We start from the raw sequence: 14368 nt of genomic DNA, 5'->3' as shown, positions 1-14368 counted from the left end.
GTTCCCTGCCAGTTTTCTTTCATAATCTATTCTCCCTTTCCTAATTAATTCTCCCAGTCCTCTGGTCGGCTGATTTTTCTGGCTAATTTGTATGCTTCACCTTTTGTTTTGTTACTACCTCTGATTTTCCTTGTTATCCACGGATGCACTACCTTCTCTGATTTATTCTTTTGCCAAACTGGGATGAGCAATTGTTGTAGTTCATCCATGCAGTCTTTAAATGCCTTCCATTGCATATCCACCTTCAACCCTTTAAGACTCATTGGCCAGTCTATCTTGGCCAATTCACGCCTCATACCCTCAAAGTTACCTTTCTTTAAGTTCAGAACCCTTGTTTCTGATTTGGCAGCACTGTGGACTGTCGATTATTTTGTAACCAGTTTGTTCTTTTGCCCAGGGTCGACCATCAAGGCCAGTAAATCATTATCGCCTGACTTTGTGGTGAGAATGTTGCTGAGACGGCCAAAGTTGCACTTGTTGCCGGACCTCCTTCCCTCCTGGGCACAATGCAGAGGGGTCTTCCACCTGGGGAAGGCAGGCTCGGCATCTGAACTGAGGGCCGCAAGGGGGACCTGGCAGTGGCGAGAGTTCGCTGTGTTCCTGCGCCCGGAGGTGCAGCACACTCCCTTCACAGCACGACTGCTTCAGAAAGGCGCGGTGATGAGGCAGGAACGACAGCAGGTGAGTGAGCTCCACCCTCCCCCCCTCCTCCCTAAACCCCCCACCCATTCCACCCCCTCTCCCCCCCATCCACATTACCACCCCTCCCCCCCCCTCTCCCCATTACACCCCCCCCCCCCCTCCACCCGTCCCACCCGTCAGGAGACAGCTTCCAAGTCGGGACCTGAGTGGCCAACGGAATAGGCATGTTGATCACCTGCTGGTGTGAGGACAGTTTGAGCCTGATGGGCCAGAAGTCAGTAATATATGATGAAACCAGGCTCTTCGGCACAACGTCCCTGCTGAGCAGGATGCTCAATTTAAGTTTGCCTCATTTGCCTGCGTTTGATCCATATCCAAGAGTATCAAGTGTTCAATTGTCATATTTATCAAAAATGAAACAATGAAATTCTTACTTGCAACGACTGCTCTGAAAACACAATACAGAGATTACACAATAAAGAAAAAAAGGCCAATAAATTCAAAAATGCTAGAAGTCCCTAAACCTTTCCTATCATGTACCATGGAAACGTTTTAAAAATGTTGTAGTATGCTTCAACTACTTCTTCTGGCAGCATGTTCCAGAAAAACTTACCCCTCAGATTCTTTCCCCTCAAATCTTTAATCTATGACTTCTGGGTTTTTCATTCCTCTACCCTGCATAAAAGGCTCTGTGCATTCACCCTATCTATTCCACTCATGATTTCATACACGTCTCTAAGATCATCCCTCAGCCTCCTGCACTCCAAACAATAAAGTCCTCACCTGATTCACAGTAGCAGAACAGTGGCGCAGCAGTACAGTTGCTGTCTAATGCCCATGTCCCACTTAGGAAACCTGAACGGAAACCTCTGGAGACTTTGCGTCCCACCCAAGGTTTCCGTGTAGTTCCCGGAGGTTCCCGGAGGTTTTTGTCAGTCTCCCTACCTGCTTCCACTACCTGCAACCTCCGGCAACCACCTGCAACCTCCGGGAACCGCACGGAAACCTTGGGTGGGGCGCAAAGTCTCCAGAGGTTTCCGTTCAGGATTCCTAAATGGGACAGGGGCATTACAATGCCAGAGACCCGGCTTCCATCCTGACTACAAGTGGTGGCTGTACAAAGTTTGTAAGTTTTCCCTGTGAGCATGGGTTTTCCCAGGGAGTTCTGGTTTCCTCCCACATTCCAAAGATGTGCAAGTTTATAGTTAAATTGACTTCCATAAATTGTTCCTCATGTATAGGACAGATCTAGTATATGGGTGATTGCTGGCCGTCATGGACTCGTCAAGGGTCTGTTACCACGCTGTATCTCTAAACTAAACTGTCCAATCTGTCCAATTTCCTTAGCTCCATAGATGCTGCCCCACCCGCTGAGTTTCTCCAGCACTTTTGTCCACCTTCTGTCCAATCTATAGCTCAGGATCTTGAATCTTGGCAACATCCTTGTAAATCTCTGTGTGCTGTTTCCAGCTCAATAGCATCTTTCCTATTGCAGGGTGATCAAAGCTGAACACAATACCCCAGGTGCAGTCTCCCAACATCTTCTGATACTCGCTCTGCTCAAGGAAGACCTCACCCACAGCTCGTACCATGGAAAGGCCTGGTATAGAGTCATAGAGTAAATGCTCGCAGAATCAGGCCCAGCAGCTCCATGCTGACCACCGTGCCTACCTACACTAATCAGATATGGCTGTATTAATTACAGATCCCTCTCAAATGTTGTAACTCTTTCCACCTCCACCACCTCCTCCAGCAGCACACCGCAGATACCAACCACTGTGTGAGAAATCTACCCTCAGATCTCATTTAAACCTCCTATCTCTCACCTCAAACCTTTCAAAATGCAGCCCTTGAACTTTTTATCTCCACTTTCTGTGTAACTATAACACTATAACGCTGCAACTCTGCACTCTGGCACTTTTCTCTTTGCATTACCTGTTGTACTTGTTGCACACATGCTTGGTATGCTTTGACTGGGTGGCATAAAAGCAAAGTTACCCACTGTATCTTGGTATACGTGACAATAATAACCAATATTTATAGCAATTTCAACAGAGATAGCAGTGCTGATACGACGGTGGGCTGCTAATGGCCAAATGCCGCATCTCTACTCCGGGCCTTCTCCATGAGCCTCTCTGCCCCTCTGGCCAGTGACCTGGGGGGCATTTATCTGCTAGTCTCTGTCCTCCAGCCCCACCATCTGCCTCGAGCACAGAGGCCAATGCACAGCATCACATTCGTACCGTCAGGGCAGCAGCTCGACGGGCCGAGTGGCACAACGGCCAATCCATGACTAACCTTTCTTCATGCAGTCTCTAGGTTGGAGGTCACCCGTCCCAGAGGTCATGGGGATCCTCCTCGGGGATGTCCAGGGCGCTGGGCAACAGCCAATCACCTTCCTGCGACAGGTAAGGTCATAGTGGGGAGAAGCAAAGTCCCGCTGGTGCGGGGAATCCGAAAACAAGGGCAGGATCCACTGGGACGGAACGGGCTTGATAGAACTTCAGATATTTGTGGGATCAAGGGACTGGAGGAATGGATCTGCTGGGATCTTGCTGACTGACCAGGTAGCTTCGACAGGTTGAATGGGCTTGACTCACTCCTAGTTCTTTTGTTCTAACCATATAACCATATAACCATATAACAATTACAGCACGGAAACAGGCCATCTCGACCCTTCTAGTCCGTGCCGAACACATAATCTCCCCTAGTCCCATATACCTGTGCTCAGACCATAACCCTCCATTCCCTTCCCATCCATATAACTATCCAAATTATTTTTAAATGATAAAAACGAACCTGCCTCCACCACCTTCACTGGAAGCTCATTCCACACAGCTACCACTCTCTGAGTAAAGAAGTTCCCCCTCATGTTACCCCTAAACTTCAGTCCCTTAATTCTCATGTCATGTCCCCTTGTTTGAATCTTCCCTACTCTCAGTGGGAAAAGCTTTTCCACGTCAACTCTGTCTATCCCTCTCATCATTTTAAAAACCTCTATCAAGTCCCCCCTTAACCTTCTGCGCTCCAAAGAATAAAGCCCTAACTTGTTCAACCTTTCTCTGTAACTTAGTTGCTGAAACCCAGGCAACATTCTAGTAAATCTCCTCTGTACTCTCTCTATTTTGTTGACATCCTTCCTATAATTAGGCGACCAAAATTGTACACCATACTCCAGAATTGGCCTCACCAATGCCTTGTACAATTTTATCATTACATCCCAACTTCTATACTCAATGCTCTGATTTATAAAGGCCAGCACACCAAAAGCTTTCTTTACCACCCTATCTACATGAGATTCCACTTTCAGGGAACTGTGCACAGTTATTCCCAGATCCCTCTGTTCACCTACATTCTTCAATTCCCTTCCATTTACCATGTACGTCCTATTTTGATTTGTCCTGCCAAGATGTAGCACCTCACACTTATCAGCATTAAACTCCATCTGCCATCTTTCAGCCCACTCTTCCAACTGGCATAAATCTCTCTGTAGACTTTGAAACTCTACTTCATTACCCGCAACCCCACCTATCTTAGTATCATCTGCATACTTACTAATCCAATTTACCACACCATCATCCAGATCATTGATGTACATGACAAACAACAGTGGACCCAACACAGATCCCTGTGGCACCCCACTCGTCACTGGCCTCCAACCTGACAAACAACCATCCACCATTACTCTCTGGCTTCTCCCATTCAGCCAAAGTTGAATCCATCTTGCTACTCCACCATTAATACCCAACCATTGCACCTTCTTAACCAACCTTCCATGAGGAACCTTGTCAAAGGCCTTACTGAAGTCCATATACACAGTAAGGCCTTTGACAAGGTTCCTCAAGGTTCCAAGGTTCTGGTGTCAGTTCCCATCTGGGCAGCTGAGGACATTGAATACAGAAGGGTGCAGCTCAAGAATAGGCCCTTCGGTCCACAATGTCCTTGCCGAACATGATGCCAAGTAAACCGTATCTCATCTGCCTGCACGTGACATCTCCAAGTTTGCGGATGACACGAAGCTGGGGGACAGTGTTAGCTGTGAGGAGGATGCTAGGAGGCTGCAAGGTGACTTGGATAGGTTGGGTGAGTGGGCAAAGGCATGGCAGATGCAGTATAATGTGGATAAATGTGAGGTTATCCACTTTGGTAGCAAAAACAGGAAAGTAGACTATTATCTGAATGGTGGCCGATTAGCAAAAGGGGTGATGCAACGAGACCTGGGTGTCATGGTACACCAGTCATTGAAAGTAGGAATGCAGGTGCAGCAGGCAGTGAAGAAAGAAAATGGTATGTTAGCAATCATAGCAAAAGGATTTGAGTATAAGAGCAGGGAGGTTCTACTGCAGTTGTACAGGGTCTTGGTGAGACCACACCTGGAGTATTGCGTACAGTTTTGGTCTCCTAATCTGAGGAAAGACATTCTTGCCATAGAGGGAGTACAGAGAAGGTTCACCAGACTGATTCCTGGGATGGCAGGACTTTCATATGAGGAAAGACTGGATAGACTTGGCTTGTACACGTTGGAATTCAGAAGACTGAAACTTACATAATTCTTATAGAAACTTACATAATTCTTAAGGGGTTGGACAGGCTAGATGCAGGAAGATTATTCCCGATGTTGGGAAGTCCAGAACTAGGGGTCACAGTTTAAGGATAAGAGGGAAGACTTTTAGGACCGAGATGAGGAACTCATTTTTTACACAGAGAGTGGTGAATCTGTGGAATTCTCTGCCACAGAAGGTAGTTGAGGCCAATTCATTGGCTATATTTAAGAGGGAGTTAGATGTGGCCCTTGTGGCTAAAGGGATCAGGGGAATGGAGAGAAGGCAGAAATGGGATACTGAGTTGGATGATCAGCCGTGATCATATCAAATGGCGGTGCAGGCTCGAAGGGCCAAATGGCCCACTGCTGCACCTATTTTCTATGTTTCTATGACCCATATCCCCCCATCTCCATCTGCCTATTTAAAAGCCTCTTAAGCACCACTATTATATCTGCCTCCAACCTCACTCCTGCCAGTGCTCCTCTAATCTTAAACTATACACCCGAGTCTTTGACTTTCCTGCCCTGGGGAAAAGGGTCGGAGTGTCTACAGTATCTATACCTCTCATAACTTTACATACTTCTATCAAGCCTTCCCTCAACATCTGATGCTCCTGAGAAAACATGTAGGTGTGTCCAACCTCTCCTTACAGCTAATACCCTCTAATAGAAACATAGAATAGAAAACAGGTGCAGGGGGAGGCCATTTGGCCCTTCATTGTGATCATGGCTGATCATCCACAATCAGTAATCCATGCCTGCCTTTTCCCCATATTCCTTAATCCAGGCATCATTCTGGTAAACCTCCTCTGCACTCTCTCCAAAGCCTCTTCACCCTTCACGACGATAAGAACTGCACACAACATATGTTGCTACACCTTTTTCCAGTTGATGTAGCCATTCAACCTTTGACATTCCCTCTCTGGGAGTTCCTGGTATGGAGCATGAGCTATTGCTTGTTGAGGGTGTGGGGGGCGGGGGGGCAGGGGTGAACAGTGCTGGTCCTGGAACTCAAAGCCCCTCTCCTTGCCACAGGTTACTGCTATCAGCACCTACCCAAGACTGCTCGATCACCCAGCCCTGCCCCTCGATGCCAAGCAGAGGGCTCGAGAAATCCTGGCTAACTGTGCCGGCAATAGCATTGGTGGGTATCGGTGACAGGTTGAGGATGGCGACTGGTGGAAGGGAGGAAAATGAGCGAGAGAGGGGAATGTGGGTGTGGGGGAAGGATAGGCGGGGGCGAAGGGAGGGAGAAGAGGGAGGGAGAAGGGGAGGGAGGGGGAAGAGGAGGGAAGGAGAGGGAGAGAAGGAGCGACGGAGAGGAGGGAGGGTGGAGGAGGGAGAGGAGGGAGGGAGAGGAGGAGGTGAAGGGATGAAGAGCAGGAGGGAGGGAGGGAGGGAGGGAGAGGATGGTGGGAGAGGAGGGAATGAGTGAGGGGAGAGGTGGAGGGAGGGAGGGTAAGTTACCACGTCCAACACGATGGATGTCACGGTTCCATGAGACCATCCTATCAACAGCCCCGAGCCCCAACATCCTATCAACAGCCCCAAGCCCCAACATCCTATCAACAGGAGCCCCAACATCCATGTGCTCATGTGCTCATCTAGAACACATAACAGTCCCCATGCAGAGCATAATGCCAAGTTTAAGTAACTATACCTCCCATAACCTTAGAACAAAAACAGTAGGTAACAGATTCTTCAACCTAGAATGTCTATGTTGAACATGATGCCAAGATAAACCAATCTCCTCTGCCTGCACGTGATCCATATCCCTCCATTCCCTGCATATCCATGTGTCTATCTGAAAGCCTTTCAAGCACCACAATTGTATCTGCCTCCACCACTGTCCCTGGCGGTGTGTTCTAAGCTATCACCACTTGCTATGGAAAAAAACACCTTTGCCCCTCAAAATACTTTTATCAGGTCTCCCCTCAGCCTTTGACATTACAGAGAAAATAATCCAAGTTAATCCAACCTCTCCTTACATCTAATACCTTCTAAACCATGCTGCATCCTGGAAAAACGCTTCTGCACCCTTTCCAAAATCTCCACATCTTTCCAGTAATATGGTAACCAGAACTGCATGCAATACACATTATGCAGCCTAACCAATGTCAGTAAAATCACAGCATGATTTTGTGACTCTTCTACCGATGCCCCCACCAATGAAGGCAAGCATACCATTTCCACCCTGGGAATGAGGTTCACACTGACCACCCTATCTATGCCTCACATCATTTTGTAAACTTCTATCAGGTCTCCCCTCAACATCCACAGTGCCAGAGCAGGTAATCAAAGTTTGTCCCTCTCCTTGTGGAAGACCCATCTCTGGTGCCAGCAGTGCATTTCTGCAGCTCACTGGATATAAGTTACCACTGCGGGTAACCTGCAGATGCAGCAGATAATGTGGGGCCAGTTAGTTTAACTACCTCTGCTGGTCCACCATTACCACGCTGCTGGCTGTGATCTCAAGAATCCTCGTTAGGTTTTATTAAAGCAGATTTTCTGTTCTTTAAACCATTGCCTTCACCCTCCACATTCCAAAGTCCCTATTCCCACATCCAGCAGGACGGACAGTGTGAGCTGATGGCCGGATCATGTGTAAAGGAGAGGGGTGGTCTCGGGCAGAGCACTGACTTCTCTCTGCATTTCAGGTGCTTACACTGAGCCAGAAGGGATCGGTGCTGTCAGACACTCAGTGGCCCAATACCTGGAGCAGCGAGATGGAGGTGTCCCAGCAGATCCGAACAACGTTTACCTGATGAACGGGACCTCAAATGCCATGAGTGTATGCAACAGCAGGGAACGTTCCAAACAGGGGCAGCAGGAGAAACCTTTCAGCCCCTCAATAGCCACACAGCAAAGAAACAGGCCCTTCAGCCCAACTCCTCCATGCTGACCAAGAAACTCCCATGAATTTCCTCCCATTCACCCACATTCAGTCCGTATTCCTCTAAACCTTTCCTATCCATGTACATGTCCAATTGTCTTTTAAATGTTTAATCGAGGCACATAGAAACATAGAAACATAGAAATTAGGTGCAGGAGTAGGCCATTCGGCCCTTCGAGCCTGCACCGCCATTCAATATGATCATGGCTGATCATCCAACTCAATATCCCGTACCTGCCTTCTCTCCATACCCCCTGATCCCTTTAGCCACAAGGGTCACATCTAACGCCCTCTTAAATATAGCCAATTAACTGGCCTCAACTACCCTCTGTGGCAGAGAGTTCCAGAGATTCACCGCTCTCTGTGTGAAAAAAGTTCTTCTCATCTCGGTTTTAAAGGATTTCCCCCTTATCCTTAAGCTGTGACCCCTTGTCCTGGACTTCCCCAACATCGGGAACAATCTTACTGCATCTAGCCTGTCCATCCCCTTAAGAATTTTGTAAGTTTCAATAAGATCCCCCCTCAATCTTCTAAATTCTAGCGAGTACAAGCCAAGTCTATCCAGTCTTTCTTCATAAGACAGTCCTGCCATCCCAGGAATCAGTCTGGTGAACCTTCTCTGTACTCCCTCTATGGCAAGAATGTCTTTCCTCAGATTTGGAGACCAAAACTGTATGCAATACTCCAGGTGTGGTCTCACCAAGGTCCTGTACAACGGCAGTAGAACCTCCCTGCTCCTATGCAGCACTGCAGAAGGTTTACAAAAAGAAGACAGAGTGTCGGAGTAGCTCAGCTAAGCTTTGGCAGCTGGTTCCACATACCCACCTCCTCTCTGTGGAAAAGTTGCCCCTCAGCTTAAGGTGAAATCTTTCCCCTCTCACCTTAAACCAATGCCCTCCAGTTCCTGATTCCCCTATCCTGGGTAATAGATTGCATTTACCACTATCCCTCTCATGATCTTATTTATCTATATAAGATCACCCCTCAGCCTCCTGCGTTCAAAGTCCTAGACTGGCCAACCTCTTCCTATTGCTCAGGTTGTCGAATCCTGGCAACACCCTTGTAAATCTTCACTGCTCCTACTCCTCAGGTCCGCTTTAAAGCTTCTTCCCTCATCCTCAAGCTTTGCACCTTTTTTAAAAAATACCAACACAATGGGATAAAAGACTTCAATCCTAACTCAAAATGTTATAATGTAGAACAGAACAGCACAGGCCGCTCAACCCACAAAGTCCATGCTAAACATGAGACCAAGCTAAATGAATCTCTGGGTTCATGTGATCCATATCCCTTCATATACACATGTCTATCTATAAGCCGCTTCAATGCCATTTATCATATCTGCCTCCACCACCAGGCCTGGCGGTGGGTTCCAGACACTCAGCACCTTGTGTGTAAAAAAAACTTGGCTTGCTCATCTCCCTTAGACTTTACCGCTCTCACCTTAAAGCTATGCCCTCTCGTCTCTGATATTTGGACCCTGGGGAAAGGATTGTGACTGACTACCCTCTCTTTGCAGCTCATAATTTTATAAAGTTCCGTCATGTCTCCCCTCAACTTCTAAGAACAGCCACGTTTGTCCAACCTCTCTTTATAGATAATAACCTCTAATTCAAGCATAATTTTGGTAAACCTTCACCATCTCAATTCCTCCACATCCTTTCTGTAATGGGGCGACCAGAACTGCACACAATATTCCAAATGCAGCCTAACTTAACCCCAATACAGCAGCATGATGACTTCCCAACTTTTATACCTAGTGCCCAGACCAATGAAGACAAGCATACAATCCACCTTCTTTCCCATTCGATCTAGTTGTATTGCCACTTTCAACTTGGACCCAACACCAATGCTGTTAGGGGTCTTGTCATTAATTGTATACTCTCTTTACATTAGACCTCCCAAAGTGAATCACCTCATACTTGCTCAGATTAAACTGATTTGCCATCCCTCCACCCCTCTCTGTGAATGATCAAGATACTTTCTACTGTGCATGTGTAGAAGTTTGTAAGTGACATTGGAGATTCCTGTGCGATTAGGAGAGGGCAGGGCCTGATCTGCAGGTGGATGCCTAATGGGCCTGTCCCACTTAGGCGACTCTTTACCCGATGACAGGAGACGATGCGGTCGCCACATGTTCCCGGATGGTTGCCAGGGTGCCACCTGCATGGTCGTGAGTAGTTCCCTCAGACTCGCCATAAGTCCATAACAAGATAATTTCAATATAGGAGTATAGGAGTAAAGAGGTTCTTCTGCAGTGTATAGGTCTCTGGTGAGACCACATCTGGAGTATTGTGTCCAGTTTTGGTCTCCTAATTTGAGGAAGGACATCCTTCTGATTGAGGTAGTGCAGCGTAGGTTCATGAGATTGATCCCTGGGATGGCGGGACTGTTATATGAGGAATGATTGAAAATACTAGGCTTGTATTCACTGGAGTTTAGAAGAATGAGGGTGATCTTATATAAACATATCTTATATTACTAGAAGTCTGATATTGACTGCTTTTGGCTCGCTGTGCTACGATTTCCGAGAGAACGCCGCAACCTACGGCCGTCATGTTTGGCCACCTCGCTCAGAGCCCCCCTCCCCCTTCCCGGACTGGAGGATTGTTCCGATCAACGACAAATCAGAGAGATATTAATGTTTAAAAAAAATTCAACATTCTCTCTGCTGCCCCTGCTGGAGGGAAGGGGAGGGACAATAAAACCAGGAAGTGGTGTGCCCCACTCAATCTCTGCAAGATGGATGAACCAAAGGGTCACGTATCTCAGAGCTCTGAATAACACTGAACAAATGTCCACTCAACTGTGAGTCCCCTTAATGTGGTTTGAAAATGAAAATATGGTTTGTTTGAAGTCAAAAGGCACTGGCTGCAAATGGTTCTTCGGGTGCTTTGGCTTGAAGTTGAAAGGCACTACTTACTGCAAATGGTGGCTTGGGTGCTTTGGCTTGAAGTTGAAAGGCACTACTTAATACAAATGGTGGGTGCATTGGCTTGAAGTTGAAAGGCATTACTTACTGAAATGGTGGTGGGTGCTTTGGCTTGATGTTCAAAGGCACTACTTACTGCAAATGGTGGACTGAGTGCGTTGGCTTGAAGTTGAAAGGCACTACTCACTGCAAACGGTGGCTTGGATGCTTTGGCTTGAAGTTGAAAGGCACTACTTACTGCAAATGGTGGCTTGGGTGCTTTGGCTTGAAGTTGAAAGGCACTACTTACTGCAAATGATAGCTTGGGTACTTTGGCTTGAAGTTGAAAGGCACTACTTACTGCAAATGTACTTACTTCCTGTTTGCACTGAATATTGATTTTAGATAAAACGCTACCACTTACGGCTGTGATTTTTGGCCATCTTACTCAGTCCCCCTCCGCTGAGCAGGTGCAGAGAATTCTTCCCATCAGTGAAAAATAAAAGTGTAATTAGTGTTTAAAAAATCTTGAGATTCTCTCTCCTGTCAATCATGCCATGAAGGCCACACCTTTTCCGGTGGGAGGGGGAGGGGTTTAAAACCCGGAAGTGTGGGTGTGGCTCAGTGTCTGCATGATGGGGGAGGGAGAGGTCATGAGTCTGTTTGAGCTGTGAATCAACTGAACACACTGAATGTCACTAAACTGTGAGTTTGGTGTTTTGTGTGGTTTTATGGTGGTTTTTTACCCTGCATAAAATGGTATGAAACTGCATTTGAATTTGGTGGCCTTGCACCCTGCTTGAAGTGGAATGAAACTGCACTTGAATTTGGCGGCCGTGCATCCTGTTTGAAGTGGTATGAAACTGCACTGAATTTGGTGGCCTTGCACCCTGCTGAAAGTGGTATGAAACTGCACTTGAATTTGGTGGCCTTGGATCCAGCTTGAAGTGGTATGAAACTGCACTTGAATTTGGTGGCCTTGCACCCTGCTTGAAGTAGTTGGAAACTGCACTTGAATTCGGTGGCCTTGCACCCTGCTTGAAGTGGAATTTCAAGGAATAGCCATGAGTCAACTGCCAGCCCACCAGCTGTGAGTGAGGTGCCAGCAGATCAGGCTTGAGGGACTGAGCTGCCAACCCAAGAACCCATACCAGCGCTCCAGAAAGCCCCCCCACTGGCCACCAATATTGGAATTGGTGGAGAGGTGGAATATTGCGTCGGGGGACCAGCCCTCCCGTGTGAACATGTATAGTAAAACTCCCCACTTAATATAGTAAAATTATAAAAGGACTGAACAAGCTAGATGCAGGAAAAATGTTTCCAATGTTGGGCGAGTCCAGAACCAGGTTCCACAAAGAGGAAAGAGGAGGTAATTTAAGAATGAGGTGAAAAAAAACTTTTTCACCCAGAGAGTTTTGAATTTATGGAATTCCCTGCCACAGAGGGCAGTGGAGGCCAAATCACTGGACGGATTTAAGAGAGAGTTAGATAGAGCTCTCGGGGCTAGTGGAGTAAAGGGATATGGGGAGAAGTCAGGCATGGGTTATTGATAGGGGCCGATCAGTCATAATCACAATGAATGGCGGTGCTGGCTCGAAGGGCCAAATAGCCTCCTCCTGCACCTATTTTCAATGTTTCTATTCTATGTTTCTAAGTCGTAACGGAATTCTGGTCACGATCAGAATTTTGATTCCATGGAGAGGAGCGATAATTCTCGTGACATAGGTGCAGTGGTAGTGGGTCGCCAGGTGATCGTAGGTTGTCGTCAGTAGTCGCTGTTGCTGACCCGTTAATTTCATTGGCTCATTGGAGGAAAAAACGTAAACATTAGTTTTCAAAACCAAGGATAACCGACCGGTAATGTTAATGTCCGCCGAGCTTCACAGCCGTGTATCTCTGGCTTCTTAAAAGTTATCTCCGCTCCTGCTTCACACCCCGTCTCCCCTTTCTCCCCCCTTCTACCCCCTCTCCTCCCTCTTTTAAAGGACTTAATAACCCCTCCCGTAAACTGTGCTTTCACCGTCTTAATTACAGCGCCAACCTTCCTGTTCATCGTGGTGTGTGTCTTTATCACATTGGCTTTGCACCGTGTGAATTTCATTCAGACAGCACTCCCCCCGCTTGCCCTGTGCCCCGCCTGCATAACGGGCTGGTGAATGAAGCGATGTGCATGTGTGTGTTCCACTCTGACAGTCGCCGTTCCAGCCGCCGTTTTTTCAGTGACCTGCTACGACTTGACAATCGCCGGCAGTTGTCTGAACAATGGCCTAAGTGGGACAGGCCCACGAGGCGTTTTATTGTGCAGTAACTACTGTCCACTCTTTCTGCAGATCATCTTCAATTTATTGATTGACAGAAGCCGCTCTCGGAGGACAGGATTACTGGTGCCCGTGCCCTGCGGAGAAGTGTCCTGGCACACCATCAGCATGCTGGGTGGCGTGGTTCTTCCCTACCACCTGGATGCAGAGCAAGGCTGGGAGGTGACAGCCCAGGAGCTGAGGAGGGTTGTGGAGGAAGGCCGTGGGCACTGCCAGCCAATGGCACTCTGTGTTACCAATCCAGGCATACCCACAGGTACAGACGTCACGTTATGAGTAGAACAAAGGATCAGCAGTAGAAAGGAGGCCCTTTGGCCCCTCTAGTCAGTGTGCACTCGGTAGGCTGAAAGGCTTGTTTCTTTGCTGTATCCCTAAACCAAACCTCAGATTTCCGAGTCATACAACACAGAAGCAGCCCCTTATGCCCATGCTGTCAATGCCGACCTAGTTGCCAAATTGGACTAGTGCCATTTGCCTTCATTTAGCCCTCTCAACCTTTCGATCATTATATTTGTATCTATCTATCTATCTATCTATCTATCTATCTATCTATCTATCTATCTATCTATCTATCTATCTATCTATCTATCTATCTATCTATCTATCTATCTATCACTAAAACTCTGATCTTGTTATCTTCCAGTTTGTGCAGTCATTCTATTGTACGATTTTATGCCAGCTTACTCATCGTGCTCCTGAGCTGCGATCGCACCAAGTTTCGTTCCAATCGGTGATCTAATGTAAAAGTTAACAAGGTTTGAAAAATCTTAAAAACAACCCGTGTGCAGATCGATCTCCACTCCTGCCGTTCAACGCCGCGTGGATTGGTTGTTTCTCCTGTCACTCCATGGGACGGTCCGCCCCTTCCTGCACCATCGCGTCTTTACTGGAGGCTCTGGATGGCTGGCGGACGTCTCCAACCGGACACAATGTTCGGAGAGAGATCGGGTCGGGTCTCCTGTGCCTAGTGTCAGAGACCCCGCCCAGCATCATAGACCCAGCCCAGTGACGGAGATGTCGCCATACGGAAGGCGGGAACTCTGATCCTGGTGGAGGAGAAT

The 14368-nt window shown here is 47.5% G+C and overlaps 1 protein-coding gene across 1 annotated transcript in view; it reads left to right on the top strand.

Annotated features, from left to right (window-relative positions):
- Positions 1 to 426: 426 nt before the first annotated feature.
- LOC129716189 (alanine aminotransferase 1-like) overlaps positions 427 to 14368 on the top strand; it is a 31578-nt gene continuing 17636 nt past the window's right edge. The window contains exons 1-5 of the mRNA XM_055666063.1: positions 427 to 681; positions 2955 to 3050; positions 6221 to 6329; positions 7843 to 7976; positions 13320 to 13563. Of these exons, the coding sequence (XP_055522038.1) occupies positions 448 to 681; positions 2955 to 3050; positions 6221 to 6329; positions 7843 to 7976; positions 13320 to 13563 (817 nt within the window). The 5' untranslated portion in view covers positions 427 to 447. The remainder of the gene's footprint in view (positions 682 to 2954; positions 3051 to 6220; positions 6330 to 7842; positions 7977 to 13319; positions 13564 to 14368) is intronic.

The sequence above is a fragment of the Leucoraja erinacea genome, chromosome 2, assembly GCF_028641065.1.
Source record: "Leucoraja erinacea ecotype New England chromosome 2, Leri_hhj_1, whole genome shotgun sequence".
NCBI classification, from domain to species: Eukaryota; Metazoa; Chordata; class Chondrichthyes; order Rajiformes; family Rajidae; genus Leucoraja; species Leucoraja erinaceus.
Note: the sequence above shows the minus strand (reverse complement) of the source record. Positions and strands in the feature narration are given on the sequence as shown.